This window comes from Trachinotus anak, unplaced genomic scaffold (genome assembly GCF_046630095.1).
Source record: "Trachinotus anak isolate AG129_WGS33_773 ecotype Australia unplaced genomic scaffold, CSIRO_AGI_Tana_v1 ptg000023l, whole genome shotgun sequence".
Classification (NCBI taxonomy): Eukaryota; Metazoa; Chordata; class Actinopteri; order Carangiformes; family Carangidae; genus Trachinotus; species Trachinotus anak.
The window spans coordinates 1,352,243-1,375,820 of NW_027273874.1; the positions used below are offsets into that span (position 1 = coordinate 1,352,243).

General features: G+C 43.9%; 1 protein-coding gene across 2 annotated transcripts; it reads right to left on the bottom strand.

Moving 5' to 3' along the window:
* Positions 1 to 746: 746 nt before the first annotated feature.
* per1b (period circadian clock 1b) lies at positions 747 to 23,547 on the bottom strand. Of its 2 annotated transcripts, none has more exons than XM_071459992.1 (20): positions 23,350 to 23,547; positions 13,064 to 13,956; positions 12,039 to 12,292; positions 11,735 to 11,856; positions 10,606 to 10,807; positions 10,259 to 10,453; positions 8,913 to 8,991; positions 8,313 to 8,419; positions 7,887 to 8,040; positions 7,470 to 7,746; positions 7,249 to 7,357; positions 6,393 to 6,552; positions 6,180 to 6,298; positions 5,896 to 6,039; positions 4,810 to 5,190; positions 3,742 to 4,574; positions 3,446 to 3,632; positions 3,027 to 3,240; positions 2,578 to 2,728; positions 747 to 2,482 (listed from the first exon to the last, which is right to left on the bottom strand). In XM_071459992.1, the coding sequence occupies exons 2-20, from the start codon at positions 13,453 to 13,455 to the stop codon at positions 2,174 to 2,176; spliced, it is 4,389 nt and encodes a 1,462-aa protein (XP_071316093.1). In that variant the 5' UTR covers positions 13,456 to 13,956; positions 23,350 to 23,547; the 3' UTR covers positions 747 to 2,173. The 2 variants fall into 2 exon arrangements, with proteins under 2 accessions (XP_071316093.1, XP_071316095.1); XM_071459994.1 differs by lacking the exon at positions 23,350 to 23,547 and adding an exon at positions 18,648 to 18,964.
* Between the last annotated feature and the right edge of the window lie 31 nt (positions 23,548 to 23,578).

The following is a 23,578-nucleotide window of genomic DNA, read 5'->3' on the forward strand; positions in this document are numbered from 1 at the left end:
GAGCTGTTACTAATTTAAAAGAAAAATTGTCCAATGCTTTGGTTTACGACTAAATAACCTCTCAGAGATACTAGCATGACCCTAGACTCTTGTTTTTGAAACACGAGCACAATTTACTGAAGATAAAGTGAAGGTTGATTATGAAGATTAAATTCCTTTCCACCCAATTCATGGCAGTGGGCGTTGGGTGGTTGGTAAAGGATGTCGGTTTAAATGCAGGAAAGAATGAAAAGTACAGTAACCAAAATAGAAGTCAGACAGGAGTAAATATGGACGCACGGAGACGGCAAAATATACTTTGTTTTGGCAGAGAAGGATCCACAGCTATTGTGAAATGAGATGCTTTTAATATACATAATGTGACTTAAAATAAGCTTTATAGCTAGTTCATTAAGAGCAGCTCTCACAGACATTTACACTCACTGTCGTCATTGTTAGAATCATACTGTGCAATGAAGTCAACTTTGTGTTTGTCTGAACGAGGGCATGCCTTTGTCTTTTTTAAGCTGCGGTGACCACTATGGGTAAAAACCACAGTTGAACAGAAGGAGACTGTGGTTCGGTGAGGAGAGCAGCTGCCCTGATCCGCTCTCTGCTTCTAGTTCATTCAGGACAGTTCTGAGTATCCAGGCCAACTGTTGCAAAACAGCCCCCGACAAAAATAGACTGCGAAGAGATGTAATCACAAAACTAAAAACTGTGCAGGAGGGGGAAAAAATACACAAAAATCAGACCTCACATTTACAGGCCTTTCAAGTCAATTTTATTGTCTTTTTTTTTTGTACAAAGAATTTCACAAAAATATTAAGAAACTGTCGCAGACACCACTGACGCCATAAAGCATAGGATATCACATGACCAGAACAGTGCCACAGAGAGTAAGGTACAGAGGAAAAGAGAAGATAGTAAACACTGTCCGAACTCTATAGACTTTGTAAAGAGTTAACGTCCACCTCTTTCAAAAAGCCACTTACCACCATGAGCGAGCACTGGAAACACAAAAAATGCTCTCCCTCCTCTCAGCCTCCTTAGGGTGCTGGCAGTGTTGGGAATACTGTCTGTGAGGTGAGAGAATCATTTCTCCGAGTGGCATTGTTCATTTCTCACCGTGGAGCGACCACACGAATGCACCAACTAATGCCCGGCCGAGGAGACACCTTAAAAGTCCAGTTCTGTCCCCTGGCGATTTTACCACACTGCCCCACCATTAAGCTGTACATCGCACTAGATTGTAGTGTCACACGAAAACACCGTCTCTCTCAGACTGTGATCTGATTGTGTGTTTTTTTTAATTGTTTGGGTTTTTTTTTTCTGTCTCTAAATTCATAACAGGTAATGATTTTCAATCCTGGATTTTCACATACACTTTTTACAGTACAGATACTCTTTTTGGGCGATTATCCTCTCTCTGCTGTGGATGAAAGTATAAAAATATACACAATGTTTACAAAATAACATGTTTCTCACTGTACATTTTCTCTATTAGATGAAATTTTCTATCTTTTCATTGGGGCCAAGATTTTACATTTAAAAAAAAAAAAAAAAAAAAAAAAAAAAAAATAATAATAATAATAATAATAGTAATCTGGATCTACTGGGATCAGGATCCTGGACGACCTGGGAAACATTCCACAAGAGGAGAAGTCACAGGTAAACTCCCTTCTTTCCTCATGAGCTGAACCCCTGACACTGTGGTGAAGAACATCCATCTTTATGTAAAGGCGTCTTTTTTATTTATTTTTAAATTTTTTTTTAAAAACACATTCACCTTAGTCCTTTCTGATTATTTTACAACTTAAATAAATATACTAAGAACTATGAGAACAGCTGAGAGAGAAAAGAAAACGTCCTAATTCACTCTCTAAAACTGAGTGTGTGCGTGTGTGTGTGCATGTCCTGTGGTTCCCAAGACATTTCATATGCAGTCCTACAACATGCCTGGCGTGCTGTCATCAAAGTCAGACTCAGTGAAGAATTAACTTGGCCAAGTGCCCTGCCTGACCTGTCCAACAACAAATGGCAGTTGTCTGGATCAAAATGCACCTTAAGAGCCTGTTTTAACACCTTACACCCTGTGTAGTGATGTCACGGCCACAAAGTCCAGGAAGATGCACATTTTCTGCATATCAGCGTAGAAAGATCCTGATAAAGTTCCTTATCTTTGGCCACCTACTCAGTGAGTCATGTCAGACTCAGGCGGCTGAGCCTCCGCCTTTTCCTCCGCCTCATCTGACGTCACCCTCTGCTCCTCTGCTGTCATTTCTTGGTTGCTGTCCTGTGTTTTGGTTCCTTTCTCTTCCGCCTCTTCTTCTTCGTCCTCTGCATGAGCTTCATCCATGGCTGTTTCTGCAAGATTTTTCTTGCCCCCGCTCGCGCCCTCCTCCTGAGCCTTCAGCACGCTGCACAGCTCCATCTCATGGATCTCCACATCGAACGGGGCGGCTGGAGGCACAGAGGGGGGAGACTTGCAGCCTGTACAGCCCTGAAACCACAGAGAAACATGATCTGTTGGTATTTGATGCTTAATTGATGGATTTTGTTTTGTTTTTGAACCTTTCTTGGCTGCAGCGTACTCACAGAGATGTTGATGGCCCGTGGCAGGCGTCCTGTGCGGATCCAAGGGTGAACCTGGCTCAGCTCCCTTTTCTGCTCCTCTGTGAAGCGTGGCTGATGTTTCTGCATGCTCCTCAAGGCCTCGCGGTCCTCTCGCAGCACCGTCTCCATGTCCCTGTTATACAGGCACAGGAAAATTATGGTCACTGTAAACCTGCTGTCTTTTCTGACCATCAACTGCTTGGTCATAACACGCCTCATGGATGGCACCTGAAAAACAGCTGATGCAATGTAAGAAATATAAACTTCAGAGCCCTGTTTGCTGCACCATAAAAAAAGCAAGATGATTTTTTTCTTTTCTTTTTTTTTCCTTCTTAAATCAAGTGTACTCAGAGTAAAGAAGAAAAAAACATCTTCCTTAATGATTGATGAACAGATGGAAGTTTCTCAGATGGTCTGGTCCTGTGTCGTACCTGACAGGCAGCTGATAGGTCATCATGACCTTGTCGTCTGTGTTGGCCATCAGGAGCCAGATGGGGTCCTGTAGGACACACTTGATGAACTGCTCCTCACCACCGTCTCCCCCGGCGCTGCTGCTGCCCCCTGCTGGCTGTTTGCGGGAGTGGTCGTTCTCTGATGAGTCGATGCTGCCAAAGTACTTGCTGGTGTGGCTGCCCTGACTGCTGCCTGTGTGGACAAGGACATTTAAAGTTGAGAATTACTTGCAATCTGCTTTGGGAAGTCTGTGCTCCAAACAATATCTCAACCAGAGAGTGGAGTGTTTCCTTTAATGCAAAGCCAATAACTGGAATGAATTTAGGTTACATCATTTGTTAGAAACTACACTTGATCTATTTGATTCAGTAGAGTCTGGTAAAGTTAATCTACTGACTGGTGCCACTGGTGCCAGAGGAACTGCAGCCGTTGGAGCCGGAGCCTGAACCCGAGGACCTCGTCCCTGAGAACCCTGAACCAGAGGCATTTGAGCCCGTGCCGGAGCGGGAGTCCTCCTGCAGCAACAGGTCCAGCAGGTCGCTGGAGGTGGACATCGCGTCGTTGTTGGACTCGTTAGCTTCGCCCTGATGGGAAAATGGGAAAAGGAGAAGAGAATATATATTTTTTTTATTCTTCCTAGAAATAAGGAATTTTGAAAATACTACATGCTATTCTGAACATCTCTATTCTTACATTTTCATTCTCCTTGGAAGTATTATCAGAGCTCCTCTGATTGGCTGAGCTCTGTCCCCCGGCTGCACCGCCTTGCACAGACGGCGTGGCTTGCTGTGATGCCGCCAGCGCCGTGGCAACCTCTAACCGGTTGCTTGGTGATTCCTCCAGCTGCAGCAAGTTGAGTGGGGAGGAGCATCGGGACTGGAAGAGGGGGGACTCTGCACCCTCGCGGTCAGCAGGCGTCTGACTGTAGGACTGCGGGGTGCTGCTACGAGACGGGGCGCAGGTGCCGGGGATGGGGATGGGCACGGGCACTGGGTTGGAGACAACGGTGGGGACAGTGGCTGGGGTGGCACCGGGGTACGTGAAGTTAGGATTGTAGAAGTGTCCGGGGGTGGCACCTGGCTGAGAGATGGGTGCTCCCATCTGGGGGAACATGTAGTTGGGCAGAACAAGGGCCATCATGGGGGGAACCATCTGGGTGGGGGGGAAACGTGATGGGTCTGGGATGGGTAAGGGCTGTGCGAGCGGTGGGTACACAGGGTAGATCGGAAGCATGCCAGGAGCGAAAGGGGCTGCGGGAATGCTGGCCTGGGAGCCTACAGAGGGCCAGGAGGAGGAGTTTGTGGGGGGTCCCAGGGGCATGTTGAGGGGCATGTTGAGAGGCATGTTGAGGGGCATGTTGAGGGGCATGGGGGCTGTGGTGGTTCTGGGGTCTCTGTGGCTCCCGTTCATGCCCAGAGAGCTGTGCTGGTCAGATGACTCCTGGTGCCTCAGTCTCTTTCCTCCACGACCACGTCTGTGACCGGTGCTGCTTCCTGCAGCGGGGTAGTCACGGGAACAGCGCACCCCTGGGGGAAAAGAAGGGGAGACACAGTAAAGTAACAACATTTGGCGCCAAGCAACGTTTGTTTTGCTTCTTTATGTCACAGATCCATCACAGAAGTCAATGGAACGAGAAAATGATCATATTGCATAGTAACTGGATCCAGGGAGTGAGTGTGTGTGTGTGTGTGTGTGTGTGTGTGTGTGTGTGTGTGTGTGTGTGTGTGTGTGTGTGTGTGTGTGAGGGGGGGGCGCCCCCACCTCGTGACAGGGGGTTGGCAGCTGGAGTGTGGCATCGCACGGTGGAGGACGCCGTCTGATCGAACACGCGCAGCTTGCTAAGGTCCTTGAAGCGGTCGAGGAAGGCCTGCTCCTCCTGCTGCGTGTGGGCGGATAGCACCTCCTTTGTCAGACCCAGCCGGCCTCCTCCGCCTCCAACGCTTCCACTTCTCCGGCTGTCCCTCTCTGGCTGGTTAGCTTGAGGGAGAGGTGGCGGGGGGAGGTGTGGTGCAGGAGGAGGAGGAGGAGGAAGAGGAGGAGGAGGAGGACGAGGAGAGGTAATGGGTCTGCTTGCGGGAGGCATCGGCGTCGACATAGGAGGAGCCAGCGGAGGAGTTGTCGGAGCCTCCTCCATAACAATGTCTGTGATAAGGAAGAAGCATGATAGGGTGTTAGAGAAAATGTTTGAAGAAATGACAAGTGTCTGATCTGATCTGTGATCACTTTTAACTCAGTATGCAGTGAAATGTATGTGTCCTTTTAATTTGTGTACTTTCTAATTTTATTTGTGTATTGTAACTTGTAATGTTTTCTGTTTTTCTGTTACCTGCCTACAGACTACTGATGTAAATTAGCATTTCTGCTATAATCTGGAATGTTTACATGTATTTTGTACTGATTTCCTATCAAGTAAATAAATAAAACAGTGCTGTGTTAAGTTGCTGATTCCAACACTCTTATGTAACATTATCTGGCAAAAGTTAGTCTCAGTGAAAGAAAGTGGAAACAGTAGAGGACGTGTTTGGGTAGAGATAAGAACAAACTCTGAAAAAGATGGCATGAAAATTTCCAGGATAAACTCTGATGAGAACAAAAGGCGTTAATCAGTTTATTTGCAGTTTGTGGTTTTATCATGTGGCTCCAGGTTTCTGAAAAACAAAGACTTTTACAAGCACATTTGATCAGTCTCAAGGTGAAATAAGAAAACAGTATCAGAGCATGTTGCTGGTTAACAATAATATTAAGTTGAACTTTTTAACCATATCAAAGGCCTCTGAAGGCCTGCGAACAACTCATACAAACCTGCTGAATAACACACTACAGACACAGAGTGTTGATGATGCCCACCTGACTCGGGAGGCTTCTTGTCTCCCACATGCACGATGGTGCTGCTGAAGCTACACTGGGACGTGACTGAGGCTACACTCTCTGCCTTTGTGGCCATGGTCAGAGGCAGAGTAGGTGGTTCACCTACGATGCTAACTGAACCACCTGCAGGAACAAAAACACCGACAAAAATTTGTTATTGAATACTGACCTGATGCAGGAACAAGCCTGCCTATCAGTAATCCAGGCTTTACAAGCCTCCATAGAGAAATCCAGTCAATTAAAAAAATAAAATCTGAATTCACCTTTGTTGTTGCCGCTGGCCTCCTGCTGTCTGTCGTCATCAGACGTGGAGGAAGCGGTGCAGGAGGAGGAGCCGCACTTCCTTTTAACTGTGTTGGGAATGTTGCAGCTCTCCAAGTACCTGCGTGGAAACAAACGTGTTGGATGAGTAAAGTGATGAACAAAAAAATGACAAGCTAGTGTGTATGGCTTCACACACACACACACACACACACCTAATGATGCTGTCCAGACAGTTGATCTGCTGGTAGGAGTAGCCAGCCGGAGGCTCCTTCTGTACAAGTGGTGCAGGGACCAAAGCTTTGGGTGGGTTTGTCATGTCTGCTATCAGACCTCTGATTGGGTCGCTGCTGATGGCTCTGATGCTTGTTGTGCCTGGATGAAGAATAAAGAGGAAGAGGAATGAAAAACTTGAGATGAGCAGTTTACTACTCCCCAGTAACAGGCAGGTTTTTCTATCAACGAATGTATTTCCAACCACTTGTTATGTTTTCACCTGTGTTTGTGTATAGTCAGCACGATTACGCAAAAAGTATTGAACCGATTTGCACTGAACTTTGTGAAGGGATGGGACATGAGCCAGGGAAGAACTCATCAAATTTTGAGACAGATCCAGATCATTTATTTATTTAGCATTTTTTTTCTCTGAAGTCTGGTGTATGCTTGGCCTTGGTGGTCTGTGCTTGATCATAGTTTTTATGTGCATTTTCAAAAAAAAAAAAAAAGCTAAAACCAGGAAAGCCAAAATATAAGTAAAATATTTTCCGCATTGCTGATGGAGCAGTTGGTGTATAGATAAAGACAAAATGCTGCAAAGTGCAGTGGGAATGGGCAGGAAATAAATCATGATGAACTACAGTTACAGTTTGCCAATGTTTGAGCTCTGGCCGGTGCTCTAGAAATAACATTATCCGACTCTTTTTCTGAATGGTTTAATGGCATCAGTCCGGAGAATTAGTGCCACCTACTGTTTAAATTGATAATGGTGGTCATGGATTCCTCTTTGATTTCTAACACACACACACTGAGATATAACCAGACAACGTCAGTCAACTGGCCTCATTCTTTTACCTGTGCTGGTGTTTTTTCTGGGCGGTGGCCGGTTGCGGGACTCAATGAAAACCTGCTGTCCGTTAGTCTTGACCATGTGAACGTCTTTGCAGATCTGCTGGAACGTCATCTGGAAAAATCACAGCATCAGACTCAGAAGATTATGTTGGGTTTTGTGAACAAATTACAAATATTCTGTAAGTGCTGTGTTGTTTATGTTGAATGTTGTTGCTCAGACTCACAGGTTTGTGTAAAGCAACGGCGGCAGCAGCCTCGTCCATGGCGGGGCCGTTGCTGTCGCTGGACGAGGTGGCTGAGGCACTAAGGTGCTGTTGGTGCGAACGGCGGGAGCCCCGCGAGCCGCTCGACCCCAGCGAGCTGTAGCCCTGAGAGCTGCCACTGTGCACCGGCTGCACCAGGAGCCGGTGGATCTTCTCGCTCAGCTGGACAATATCAGGTGTGGTGACCCGGCTCTCGCAGCCCTGTGGCGTGGTGAACACGTCCTCGTTCAGAGGGCTCCTGGGAACAGATGGAGAGGAAAAAGAGATATGTTTTTCCTTTCACTAATTAAAACCACTTCCCTCTATCTTTTCTTTTTTTTCAATTTCAAATACTTTCTGGGAAATTCTCTGGCAGCATTTGTGAAATAATAAACTTACGTTCTGACTTTGTGGCGCCCGACGATGAACGCCACCTTCCGACTCCAGGGGTTGACAAAGGAAGACCAGCTGGTGTCGATAGTCACATACTCCCCACTCCGGGCACACATCCTCATGGGTGAATAGTCAAACGGCTGCCCTGCAAACTGAAAGACTGAAGAGAGACAACAGAGCAGACATTGTGTGAGAAAGCTGACATGGAATAAAGAAACTTATATGGAAATTATTAAAGATTTTTTTATGTGAAATAACTCAAATTTTCTTAGGCCACAGGGACTTATAGCATTGAATCCATTGCTCTCTTACACTACCGAGAACTCCAGATCTTCCAGTTATAACTAAATCTGAATACGGGACATTGTTCAGTACATGACGTGTGTGAACAGCAGCTGCAGTCACAGTGAGTTCAGTGCTAAACGGACTCACTCTTCTCATGTATGGCCACCATCATGGGCCTGTCCTCGGGGTGGACGCAGAGGAGGATGGGGGTTCCCACCAAGTCCTGAGGCAGGTAGCCCAACAACGGCACTGCCCTGCAAACACAGTTCGAGTACGACTGTTAGAGAGTCATGGTGCATCTGTTATATACTGTATCTGTTACTGCTTTATAGCTGTAAACACATCAGTTTACAACTGAATAATAAAACAAAGTGAATAAAAGAGTCACGTTTTCACTTTTATTATAGAAGCAAATAATGGCTGCGAAAATAAAATAAAAAAAAGTTCAAATTTTATGAATTTGAGCAATTTGAATAGTTTTTGAATAGCAGATAGTTGAATTGTATTGAATGCTAAAAAAAAAAAATATGTATACACTGAATGTTTTTAAAATTTGAATTTGTCGTAGTGTCCTTGGCCAAGATACTGCCCCTGATGTATCATCAGTGTGCGAGTGTGTGTGTGTCGTAGTAGAGGTGTTATATATGTAGAAAAAGATCTGTTTGATAATCTGATACTCTTCATCCATATCCTACAGCCAGAAGGCAACACAGCAGCGAGCATCACATCAGAGGTTGAGCAACTGACCTCTCATCCACCTCCTGGAAGAGGCAGCTGGGAGTGTGACTGGTGGTGAAGATCCTCTTGTCTGGAGGGATACGAGGAGCTGGAAGGCACAGAGGACACACATGCATCAGATGAGAAGATGTTCTGCTGACAGTCTGACATCCAACCACTTGGTGTCTATGATATGATCCATATTCAGGGGAATATGGTATTCCAACGCAAATCAGTGAGACAGGGGCTGCCTCCTGTCTCTGTCTAACACACACACACACACACACACAGCTCAGCACAGTTTCAAGTGTATGGTTCACTAGTTTTAAATTATGCAGTGAGGAATGATGAGTAAAGTTCATAGTTAATCATGTGGAGAGTAGCCCTGTTGAGCCAAATGGTGTCTGTCTGCAACAGCGGCTACATCTACATGCAAGACGGATCTGATCTTGATACTAAAATACATCAAATCAGATTTTTTTAGTCAAAACATTCAATAATGAAACTAGGACAGAGCTGATAATCAAACTGAATATGTGATACCTGGGTTACTCTGACATAACATTATCAATGCTGCACAGCCACAATAAAAACATGGTGAGAAGCATTAACACTCAGATCATTTCTTTCCCCTGTATTATTATTATTATTATTATTATTATTATTATTATTATTATTATTATTATTAACTCACTATTACTCACTTATTACTGAATGCTGGGATATTCCATTGCATAACCTTGAGACAATGATCATGTGCGTTCATTGCATGTCACACTGTGCAGGATCGCTCTAATGAAATCTGTCAGACTGTGTGGTATCAATTTAGGGCATGTCAGACTGTGCGATGAATGAGTGTGTGATAAACTGTAGCCCTGCAATGCAAAAAGCAAAAGTTGGAGGGCGGAGGCACCTCATCAGCTCGCATCTGGTTGGTTGTAGATACACTGAGAATTTGGTGCTTGATTCCTGACAGTGGATGTGTCTCACTGTTTTGTATTAAGAACCAAAGACTTTTTCATGTTTCTCTTACAAATGTTAAACTGTTGACAGCCCAAAATTGTACAGTGTGACGGCTCTGAAAACAAAGATCTTAAGCTGCGCATAAAATAGGTGATAACCAGGAAATGCCCTGTGTATGAATGTAGGAAACATGACAGACAGACAGAAGGGAGGGAGGTAATTAAAGCTAAATCACGACAGGCTTATCATCTTAGTTTTATTTTTCTTTCACTTTTTATAATGTAGGAGTGATTTTGAGTTGATTTTGTTGATATATTAGTAAATGTTTGTGATATAACCCCATCCTTAAAATGTCACATGTCAGTATACCCCTCTGTTTTTCTCACGAAACAATACGGTATAGCGTTATATACCTTCATATCCAGAGTGGACCCTCTCTGCGATGAGCAGGCAGCAAGGCTGTGGCTCGGCAGCATCTGAGTCTTTTAAAGTGAGCTGGTACGGCGTGAGGCGGAACGGGTAGTAGCGCATCTCGCCGCCATGCGTGCGGTCAGCGCTGATCCGACAGAACATGGACTTCTCCTGGGTGCAGTCGACTGGAGGAGAGGCTGAGAGGAAAGAGCGTGAGAAAGAGTCAGTCCATACAGGAAACAGTAACATGATATTTAACCAAGACTACACCTTTCCCTGATTGGATTAGAGGAGTTTGTCATAGAAAATTTTCCAAACCCTCTCCCAGTTTCTCTTTGTCTGAGCTCACCAGACCCGATGCAGGAGGCCCAGGAAGGCAGGCGGCAGGGCGCTGTGCCGCTGTAGAAAGTGCTGACATCCTGTGGGGCCAGAAGATCAGAAAACATAGTCCCCTGTAGACACTCGGGCTTACAGCGCAACAGGGATGAGCCCTGCGGCGATATGTACACAACCTTCCCTGACAGGAAAGACACGGCCATGGAGAACGTGTCCTGGCGAAACAAGAGAGGGAAGCACAGCAATTTAGGGAAACATGTTTTGACTTCTCCAACAATCAGAAAAAAAGATTTTTTTTTGGGCACAGTTGCATTTGGCAGCTCAGTGGTATCCATCTCTGTTACTGAATTAAGAAGCGTGAGGAAGGGTGTTTCTGAACACGAGCCAAGCAAACGTTCGCTGAGAAAATAAGCTAATAATAATAATCTGTGTATCGTGTATTTGCATTACATTTCAAACACAAGTGAACCGGGTGGACTGGATCTCTGAATCTTAATTTAAGTTGCCCATATTCTTCCCAATTTAAGATGGTAAGATGGTGGATGATAAAAAAAGGGAGAAGAAGAAACTTTCTTGGCAAGAAATAGTCCAAATGCATCTAAAGCTGGTGTTATACTTTCCACATCTTCTAGTACGTGAGGATCTGTGAGGGTCTGTGTGACATAAATTTTGTCATCAGAGGGTGAACACAGGGCTCTGTACCCTCCAATTTGTTGTGTCCTGTGCATGCGCTCATCCAAGTGGTCTCGACAAGGTGGCGGTATAATAAGAACAACTACATGTCTGTGGTGTCCGCAGCTGTCCATGTGCACGTCCGCAAGGGAGCACAATTGAGGCCTAAGCCTGTCATTGTACTCTCTGCAGTGTTTTTCTATCAATGGGCTGTTATTGAAGTCCATTATTTTGAAAGATGTACAAGGAAATGATTAGTATAGTACTTGTATCACAGGCATCATGTTTCTCATTAATCTTAGTGGCATTCGAGGCCATGTGACTAAACCAATGTGTCCTTTCCATGCAGTTGCGTTTCACACCCAGGGGAAGAAAAAGTAATGGAAAGATAATGTTCACGGCTCAGTCGGCACAGTAATGAGATACCTGCAGAGAGAGGCAGGAGGAAGAAAAGAACTGTGTAAACTTACAGTGTTTTTGAGGGTGTATTCTGAGGTGATATTATCAAGCTCCTCAATTGTGAAGGTCGACAAGTCCAGACTGCAGCCCTGACACTCCTCCACGCTCCACTGGTGGTAGTACTCCTTGTTGGCTGTAAAAGAGTATTCAGGGGTAAGGGGATTAAAATCAGTCAATCAATCAATCAATCAATCAATCAATCAATCAATCAATCAATCAATCAATCAGATAAATGGTAAGATTTTGCTTGTCACATACACACTGTCACATTCCTGGGCTTAAAAATAGAAGGTAGAAACAAAAACAGATCCTCACCTCGGACTTGTCGGACACATTGAAGTGCATATTTGAGTGCATTTAGAGTGCTGGAGTGGCCCTTGGCTTTGCGCTCAGATGGCAGGCGGAGCTTCAGCTCCTTGATGGCCTTCATTAGCTCTTTCTGGGTCTGGACCCTCGCTGACTGGTCGCTGCTGCAGCCAGAGGTGGAGGGGGGGTCGTGCTCCGAGCTGGTCATCAGCAGGCTGTAGGCCAGGGAGCCGCTGGGGGGTGAGAGGCTCTGGGAGTTGGAACTGGGAAAGGTAAGCAGGAACATTTTTACACACACGTGGGAATGAGTATGTCTGCACTGCTGCTGTGTTGTACATGTGCAGTGGCATGTGCAGGCCAGCCCAGAAAGACAGAAACCTAATAACACAATTGTATGTGTGTCTATAATTATCTATAATGTCCTTATATAAGATGAAGTATACATAGCTGAACTCAACAATGCAATCCTGTGCATTTCCTGAGCGCAAATGGGTGTCGAAAATAAACAGCAGACAGCAGTTACTGCTAATAATGTCTGATACTCTGTCAGGGTGCATTAGCAAGCAATGCATGAACAACCTTTTTTAGTTTAAAAGACAGTTCTTTACTTGCATTTCTGCTACATTTTCCAACGGTGTAACACACCTTAAAAAAAAAGTTGCTGTTGTTTGAAAACTGCCTTTGGAAAGAAAAGGCCCTGAAAACCAATTTTCAAACCAGTTTCTTACTCTGAGCGAAAGGGACCTACGCCAAACACACTAACGTTCTGCCAAAGTAAAGCCACCAATAAGAACTTCTCATGACATCTAGTGACAGATGTGGGGTTGTTTTCTTAAGAAACAGCTCAGCTACCTGTAATGTTGTGCATAATCAAAGTGGTGGGCTATAAACCTATTGTTACCTATTGTATCCTAACACCACTTGATGTGTTCGTCATGCTATGGACTGCTTGAGAAAGAAAATAAATTCAAAAAATAAAAAGCCATTCTTTCAGCATTGTCAGAAACTGAAATGCAGACTTCTTCTCCTCTTACCTCTTGTTGCTCTCTGTGGTCTCCAGCATCATGCCGGAGTCCTTGCCGTTCGACGAGCTGTGGGAGCTGCGTGTGGACTGGCGCCCCTGTGACCTGTTCTCCCTCTCCATCCCACCCTCACTTTCCCTCTCCCCGGAGTCGTTCCCGCTGGAAAGGCCGTCCATATCGTCTGAGTTGAGCCCCCTTTGGTCTCTGGTCGAACCTCCAGATCCTGACCCTCCGCTGGGGGACGGGCTGGGGGACGTGACATTGGCACTGGGCTGACCATCGCTGGTTTTCGGGGAGTTTAACCCTTCTGACTGTGCTTCCTGGTCATTGTCTTTCTCGTTGGCCCTTGCCACTCGCCCCCGAGTGCTGCTGCTGGCCGTTGATTTAGAGTTGTCATAACTCATACTAGAGTAGGATGAGGCTGGAACAGCTGGATTAAGGTGTCAGCCGAGGAGAAAACAGGAGCAAGTTAAATTTAAGTGGGACTATGTATCCACAGGTGAATCATAGTTGTTGACTTGTAGTTAAAAGAACTAAGGTGAGAAATTCATGGTATCTCCTGCCAAAACCTGTGAAATGGGAGAGTTTTGGGCTGTGAGCCCTTCTTTCAAGGTTTTTCAAAATGTCTGAATGGCTGCGAAATCTTCCAACAAAGGCTGCTTTTCCAAAAGACAGCAAATTATCTTAACTATCTCATGAAGAAATGTCACTCATGGAAGTGCAGACGAGAGCCGAAACGGTGGTTATGAAACAGCCTTGGCGTAAGTGCTCCAACAGATGGGATGAGAGATCGTGAGAGAGAGTGAGAAAAACAGCTCTTGGTGAGAGCAAAAAATATTATCTTCACTCTGTATCTGGTCTTCTCGCCTCTTCAGAGATGTGTTGCTCTAGGTGCTAAAGGCCACCTGAGATGACAGAGAAATAGACAGAGACAGAGAATGAATAACACGAGCTGCAGGATTACAAAACACTAGGTCTTGCCAGTATCTCCCAAGGACTGCAGCTATGAAAAGAATGAAAAAGAATGCTTATCATCAGTTTATCATGTTGGCCTTCAAAGAAGATTCAAATATGGCCGTGAGATGTTTTCCCTGCCTTATGGTGCAGACTGTATGCTTGTCAGAATGTGTGAGTGTGCTGTTGTTGAGCGCCCATCTGTTAGCCTTTTACCCAGATTATCAAGAAAAAACAATCACCTCGTCTTGAGCACACATTGACAATAATCTCCTACTCCTATTTTCATGTAGCAAGTGCGTATGTATGCATCTGAATATAGAACCGTAGAACATGTGCTAATGCCGAAAGTACAAGGGACATTTGTTAGTCGTCACAGCTTAGTCCCCTTTTACCCAGAGGACAGTCAAAACAAACACAACACCAGGAGGAGGGGTCAAAGCTTAACATCAGAAGGCTTCTATAAATTAGGGTTTGATTCTCAATAGCAACTCATAGTGTATATATATGGCCACCACCTACGCAAGTAAAAGTCTAGTGCTATTTATTCCTTGGGTAAGGGAGATACCCCATAATCCCTTAAGCCCTGCAGACGCAACCAGAAGACAACACAGGCCAGTCCTCAGTCGTCAGTCCCGTCGATTTTTATACACCTGGCTGTCCCACAACCCTCTTTACCTTTCTCCCGTAGGTGTGCATTGATGCTTTTTGATGCAGAATTTGTTCAGGACAGGTTTAAGTATGTTCCTGCACTGACAGCTCTGACGTACCTCAGCGTCCTGTCTTGACGCAATAACCCAATGTGGCTGAGTAGCCAGGTCCAAAGCAGCCACCACCAGCTGGAGATTGCTTATTAGTCCTGACAAGAGGATAACAGGTGTGGACAGCTCATGACAGATGTAACTCATTACACAGAAATGACTAGAACAAACTTGGAACATGAAAGCGGTGATCAGCTGCAGGTAGAGTTGAGTTTGACAAATTCATGTGATGCGGCAATGATGAAACTAAGCTGCTTCCTTCCAAGCCATGAAATGCTAATCAGCATTATGTTTGGTCAGATGGATGATGCACACTTGCACATGACAAACTGTGTGTGCGCTACGAGTGAATTGGGCGGGGGAAGGAGCAATTATTATCTGGAAATGTGCAAGCAGGGCGTGAGTGGGCGTCGAGGCAGGCTGGCATCCATGCATACTTCCACGGGTGATAGAAAAGACACACAGCGGAGGGTGGAGGTGGAGGTGGTGAACTGTGCTCAGGCTACTAGAACGCCTGGATTTGCCATCTTGGCCCACCCACTTGCTAAGACAACTGTAGTAGGCCATTTGCTTAGGGAGTGCATCCCCAAGTTCAAGAATAAAACATAGACACAACAGTCACACTCGCAGTCCCACCTACAGGCAATTTAGCATTTCCACTTCACCTAACCTGTGTGTCTTTGGACTGTGGGAGGAAACCAGAGCACCAGGCAGAAGCCCACACAGACACACACGCAGTGAACATGTGAACTCCACACAAGGAACCGGCCAGGGCAGGTTCGAACCAATGACTGTGAGGTAACCAACGATCCACTATGCTGGCCCCCACTTGAATTATTCACAGGAAATGCACTCAGTAAGACCAATTTCTGATTATGCAACTCAGTGTCTATCTTAGTGTGGGGAAAGAGTATCTAACAAGGCTCGCAGGACAAAAGATGGTTAATGCTGGAGTGCCTTGGTAGCTGAATGGTTAAAGGCATGACTCAACTGCAATGTCTAGGGTTCGACAACCTGGGACCCTTTCTGAATGTCATACCCCCATCTCTCCTCTTTGTTTCCTGTCTGCCTCTTCACAGGCAAAGCCTGAAGAATAATCTATACAGAAAACACTCTACATGCTTCTTTTTGAATATTTACATACCTCTTCAAAGATATATGAGCAATCGGGGGAGAAGGGCCTTGGAAAGAGGTGACCAAGACCCTGATGGTCACTCTGGCTGAGCTTCAGAGATCATGTGTGGAGCTGAGAGGAACAATCCATCTAAATGACTCTCAGACCGTGAGAAACAAGATTATCTGGGCTGATGAGACAAAGACTGAACTGTTTAGCCTCAATTTTAAGTGTCATGTTTGGAGGAAACCGGACACCACTCATCACCTGCCCAATACCATCAGCAAAGGTGAAGCATGGTGGTGGCAGCATCATGTTGTGAGGGTGTTTTTTCATCAGTAGAGACAGGGAAACTGGTCATGTTTGGTCCACAGTACTAAGGACCTCTGACTGGGCCAAATGTTCACCTTCCAACAGGACCATGACATATAAGCAAACAGCCAAGACAACGCAGCAGTGGCTTCGTGACAACTCTGTGAATGTCCTTGAGTGGTCCAGCCAGAGCCCAGGCTTGAACATCTCTGGAGAGACCTGAAAATGGCTGTCCACCAACTGCCCTGATCCAACCTGACAGAGCTTTAGAGGATCTACAGAGAACAATGGCAGAAAATCCCCAAAACTGGGTGTGTAAAGCTTGTCATGTCACACCCAGGATGACTGGAGGCTGTAATCGCTGCCAAATACTTTTGTCAATGTGACATTTCATTTTCAGTTTTTTAAGAGATTTGCAAAAAACTCTGTTTTTGCTTTGTCATTATGGGATTTTGAGTGTGGACTGAGGAGGGGGAAACAATTTCAGCATTTAGCTGCAACATAACAAAATGTGGGAAAGGTGAAGGGGTCTGAATACTTTCTGAATGTACTGCAGCATACGTCTGACTAACTGAGCAGTGATTTGCATGGATCCTTATTAACCCATGGCATTTTTTTGTAGAAGGTGACATATTTAAAAAAAAAAAAAAAAAGGCCAAATGATTTGCTAACATGGTTTTTGTCATGGAACATGAGAGTCAGGGTGACACAGGAGCAGAACACTCTGCCACCACCACACAGACCTGGGTTTCTGAAACACGTACTGCTCGGCTGGGGCGTCACTTAAGAAAGGGTGAAGTACATTTAAACACACCTCTGTCCTGCAAATATCCCCTCTGTCTCCCATTTAATTCAATTGGTGCCTGTAACACTGACAGATTCTAGGTTGCACTTCCTGTTTTTGGTGTAAACTCCTGGTGAGCTCTGGTGGACTTGCAGGTCAGGGTCCAGTTCAATTCAACTTTGCACAGCCAATTTGCACAATTGGTCAATAGATACACTGATGTGCTGTATCTGAAAATGCAGCAGTCATTATTGTACTGGTGTGCCATCACCTTATTTTGCACAGTATTACACTTCCAGACCATAAACAGCAGCATCACTCTTATATGCTGTTTATTAAGCAAACATATTACACAATCTCTAATTCTGTTTTAAATCAATACCATGTAAACTAACTATATGGGTTATACACATTTCATAAACTGCATGATTATGCAACTTGCATAGAACATAATTGCTATATTAATCAATAATGCAAATACATGAGTTGCTGCACTACTCAGGTCAATATTTATTGATTACCACATCAGAACCATGAGATAATATCCTTTTTTGGGGCTAAATGTAGAACAGTTTCGCTGAACAGAAAGCTAATGTGACTGTATCTTTAGTGTAAACCTTACTGCACATTTTACGCTCCAGGTGAAACACTTTGCCATCGGGATAAAAGTAACTGGCATTTTCATACATCTTAGAAAAAGTACACTTTAATCTACGAACCATCTCCAGGACAACCATGGATGTTGGCGGCAACAAGCACCGCAGTATACATAGACTTGGAGAACTGTCTGCTGCCAACATCACATTGACTTTTAAAGTGATAACCCCGTGTAATGGGGCTAAATAAATCTTGTCTTTACCTACGCAACACGCTTAAATCAACAAAAGCATCAGTGTGGTTGTAAACAAGACGCGGGAGACACCAGTGAATTAAGCAAAGTCATACCGCCAGTTATTGCCAGTGAAGCAGCACTTCACTTGACTCTGGCTAGGCTCTGCTCCAGCAGTTGGCCACAAATCTGCTTGATATGATGGCAAGGAGAAACAAGTGTCCATCTGATACAGATACTGTACACAGAAGGAAGTGACTAACAGTGACTGTAATTACAGTGTACTTAATTAATGTGAATTCGACTGGTCAACCTTTAAAAAAAAAAATTTACAGTCTACATAAACAACCCTCTGCTATTGACAAAGAAAACCAGCTCCTTTTGGTTGATGACATGCACTGATTGAGCCTGGATGATGCAGTTACAACTAGTCAGTTGATTAATTAGGTGATTAACATAAATAAAAACACCTCCTCAGATGTGAATGTCTGTCAGTTTTCTGAATATTTGAGGTTTTGGACTGGTGGTGAGACATCACTTCAGACTCTGGACTGTTGTTATGGTCACTTATTATTCATTTCTGACATTAATTTGTAGACTAAATGATTAACCAGTTAAATCAATAATAGTCACCTGAAACATACTCAATCTAACATGAGACACTTCCCTGCTGCAATGTGCAGATGGAGACTGCAGGAAGGTGTGGCGCGGCTCCGTGCGTAAACATGTGTGAACTTCCCCGCTTGTCTTGAGAGAGGGATGGCTCCGCACCGCTCCATCACAACAACCGTCTGTATTTTTATCCGAGCACAATAAAAAAGCGTCGCCCCCCCTCCCCTCACCGGCCTGAGCGTCCGCAGCAGGAATGTCTGCGGCTCCATACGTCGCTGTCCGGGGCTCTCTCGTCGCTGTCCGGGGCTCTCTCGGCGGCTCTGTCCCGCTCCGCTTTCCTGTGTACATACGGCACGTGTACGCGGCGGTGCTTTCCGCAAGCCTCGGCGGCCGCTGATTGGTCGGCCCGCTGGACCAATGAGACGGCGCGCCCTGCAGAGGTTGGGCTGGCTGCTCATACACGGCGCGCCAGACGCTGGTCTGAGCTCCGCCTAGAGGTTTGTCTCCTGAATACTGCGAGGCGAGGGGGCGAACCCGAGAGCTGACTCCAGATCAGCGGCCGGGGAGGACTGAGTACTGTACATCATGTACATTTATGAGACAAAGAGACACGCGTTTTATACGAGCTGGGTCGCCACATGACTTCTAAAAGTACTTGGAACATTACATTACAAAGTATTAACTTATTACACTGTTATGCGTATATTATATGTAAAATATATCTATCAATCTTTACCTTCTTTATCTTGCTGAGATATAATACATTATGTCTAAAACACCATTTAATTAAGACATTTGGTCAAGTTTAAATATAATTTAAGCCTCAACTAATGTGATCTAATGTTGTTACTCTAAAATTTCAGTTTGTCAAATTCATTTTTGGGGCCCCCTTGAGGAAAGGGGGTGTTGGATGCCTTAAAAAAAATAAATAAATAAAAAAAAAAAAAAAAAAAATCACTACGTATAACACGATCTCTGCCATGGTTGAAGACTCAGTTCTCACTGAGGTGACACAGATCTGGTCTTTGAGATAAAAGCTTCCTTCCACCCACTGTCAGATTTGCTGATCAAAAAAATCTCTCTCAAAGACTGGTTGTGGTGCAGTCAGACGTGAAGGTTTGAATGAACATCCGTGCTGCGGGACTTTCTACATAATCCAAGTTGCTGAAACCTACGTAACAATAACCCAGATTGAAGTGGAGGAAATGGGAGAGGTCAAAGCATCCTCGGAGGTTAAAACTACTCAAAGTGCATGCAGAGTCCTGTCCAGTGAGCTCCAATACCTACACTATTTATTCAGTCATCCACTGAAGTGTTTGATTGTCAGTGGATAGTGGATCATAGTTTTGGGTAAAACTACCCAACCACAATAAAGATTAACATATTGTGTGTCATTATGGTGGAAGCCAGGTAGGGACACAAAATCTGATGGTTCACCTTTGAGAACACTATCTCTGACTGGGAACATACAGATTTCTTATGAAAATTAAAGTGGTCATAGTTGTAATGGACCTTATGTGCCACTAGATCAGACCTAACGTTCAGAAAATTAGTAGCAAACGTTTCTGTAATAAGCACGTGTTGCTCCACCAGTTGGCATAACTAAAACTTAAATCTAAGCATTTTCTGATATGACAGATTTGTTTTGATTGACCTTTTTTTATAAAAGAAAAATAATGATAAAAGAAACTGATGTATGTGCTGATAGTTTTAAGTACGCCAGCTATCCTTTGTGGCCCTCTACAGTTACTGAAAACCTTCAAAATGCTTTAACATCACAATTGCACAGCCTAATAAAATTATATCTTATAGGAAAATGTGCAATGAGCATCTTTTTTATGTTTTTCTTCTCCATTGTCCTCTTCAAAAAAAACAAATCTACCAGCATGCTCATGTATCCAGTCTGCAGTGTATGGTGTAGGATGAGCTACTTTTCATGTCTATATACACACACACACACACATATATATATATATATATATATATATATATATATATATATATATATATATATATATATATATATGTACAGTATGTGTGTGTATATGTGTATCAAATAAGAAACTACAACCAACCCTAATTCCAACCAATGAAGCCATAAATATCACACATTTCTAAGCAGCCCAGGACTTTCAATCAACTAAAACTGCCTGTTTCTTTAACAGATCCCTCCATGTCCTGCCCCGCTGTCCTGTTTCAGTCATAAATATATCAAGTTACAGAGACAAAATGCTCTGAAAAAAGCCTTTTAATGGGGATCTAAGAGGCAAAGCCAAGAAGTTTTCAGGGTGTGACAATGTTTGACAACTGTGGTATAACACAAAAACATAATTATATCAACCTCAATCAACAATCCTGATTTATTGAACATGAGGATCACTGGTTTATACTGCATATCAAGTTTCTGGTGTAAACAACCTGATGCACTATTTTCATGGAGGCCAACTTTTCTACCCTAAGTGGTAACTTGGGAATTATGAAAGATATTTAATAACCCCCACTGTGTATGACAACAGTTAAATAAAGAATGCAATCTGTTTAGCCTGCCAGCAAAACTAAATACAGAATCATATCCAAGAGTAACAGTCTTGATACTCTATAAAATGAAACCCTGAAACACCAAATGCTCACAGTAATAAGAGCAATCACTGTGACAAATGCAGCTGTAAATATAGAATCAAATGTGTTCAACAGTTTAACCGTCACCACCAGATGAGGCTATTCCAGCTTTGAGCGTGAAACTCTGAAACCAAAGCTGGAAATAATAATTCTGAATTGCAAGACAACCCTCATTAACAGAAGGTTTGTTTAAACAGCCACCAGTTAGTTATTTCTTGGCAGTCTGTGGTAACTGATTGTTTTATTGTTGGCTGAGAACATTGAGGACACGTACACTCCCTCCCCTTCCTAAAGCCTATCCCCAAAACTGTCCTTCTTAGCCTCAGGTTTTTTGTTTTTTTTTACCATTCTAAGGTAATTTAGTTCAGTTTGTAGAAGAATAGAGATTCAGTAGGAAACGCTGCGACTTTTTTGCGATTAGTAAGGGCACAAACAATGCTCTTGGAGCCAAAACAGAGGGAACATTGTGTTGCTGCTCTGCTGCTTCACCCATCAAGGCCAAAACTAGGCGCTGCTGCTGAATCACTTGGTCTCAGTTTTAAGTATCGCTGCAAGGGAAACTATAAACTGTTTACTTGTCTTGTGTGTTGACTCAGTCCCCCACATACATGTGATCAAATAGTTTAAATGTGGATCACACCACCTCTGCCACAGACCTGCCATCTCACCTCCTCGGACAGTCATGCAAAATGTGTACTGCTGGTGTCAGAGCTGTCAAGCTTGACTGGCTTATGCATACTCTGGAGTCATCCTTACTGTGCCCACTCACAAATGTCTCTGTGCCTTAAGGGCTCACACATTAGCTTTGACCTCTCTTCTTGAATGTTCAACTTGGTCAACACTTGGCCTGTGTGAAGTTTTTGGGTATTTATGTGCAGCTTCTCTCAAACACGCTGACACTCAACAGGGTGCGATATCTGCAAGAACCTGCAGGGTTCCATCTGTGCAGATTCATGTGAATCCCTCAAGCTTTCATGGTCTGTTATTGATGCACCATGTTGTGTATGGAACATTTAACTTTGAGGCAGAAAATATGGCATACCACACAGAGAGCGTCTATAATGCTGGAAGAGGTCTGCAGACGTGCTATCTGTGCAACCGCAAAAATGCCACAACATGTTGCACATCACAGAGGGTGATAAATGCCCTCTACTTAGGATACAAATACCAGCCTGTCTCCCCAAGGCTGACACTAGCTAGGTGCCAGATCAACTGAAAACACAAGAGAAAAGGCCCACACTTGCTTGTGCAATGCTTTTTTTTTTTTTTAGATGTGCAGGTTCTGCAGAAAAAAAATCAGCAAAACAATGCACTGTGCTCACATTATATATGAGAATAAAAAGGCTGTAATGATGCTCTCAGAGAAACTATGAAAAATTATGTGCACATTAGGAACATAGAAGAACTATGTCATTTTATTTAAGTTTATGGTTTTACCTTGCATAATTAAAAATAAAGTGTAAAAATATTTGCTGTTGCTTCAATAACTTGTTTCAAACTTGTGGATAATAAACAAATCATTCAGGAAAAATGCTAAAACATTAGAGGTGGGGTGACCATGGATCAAATGGAGCTTGTCAAACCACTACTAATAGTGTATAAACCCTTTACTTAGCCTTTTAAGTATTGAAAACATGAATGCATTATCTGAGTTATGTGTGAGCAGGCCTTCCATGCCTGTTGAAGCAGAACACAAAATTAAGGGTTGTGAATAGGCTGCGCATCCAGGATCACGTTAGCACTGATTATAAGTCAGTGGTTCACTTGATGGTCAGTCACGACAATTTGCAAAAAACAGAGCATCTTTCACGTCATCGTCAGCAAGCATAACGTAAAAAACAGCACAGTATAAACATATCACAGTGGGGCATTTTGCAGCCCCGATACTACATTGTGCAACATCCACATTGTATGTCCACCCCACAGACACCAAAACTGACACGGTCGCGTAATTCAAGCAAAAATGGGTCTTGAAATCTAGATGAACGCCAACATCTTTATATCGTCTCTTATTTATTAGTTGTGATGGCCTGTTACACGTATACACTCTTATTGTGACGGTGTCCGTTTACATTCATGGACAGCTAACGGGTTAAAAGAAAGCACAAGTTTCACTTGAAAATCGTGAGCATTTCGAATAGCTTTATAGCTTATATGAAGTAATATATAGTGGCAATAATAGGAAACAGTTAAATAAAGGGATGTCCACGGTTTGAACACTGCTACACAGATAGCCCCGAAGTGACAGCTAACATGCTAGTTGCACAGCTACGACCAAAATCACGACTAACAACACAAACCCGACCAGCTCACCTTAGATATGCTTCATAACGACAAAAAACAGCTTCGATATCCCACGATGAGGTACTCGAAAACCTAAAAGAAGCAGCGTGAATCCTGCTCGTGTCGACTGTCGTTGTTTAGCGGTCTGTTTTCACTCTCCGGACATTTTTTTTTTTTTTTTTTTTTTTGTTCGCTCCCCCAACGGTAGTTTACACGCAGGGACACACGTGCCGGTGCATGGTCTTTGAAAGTTCTGTCG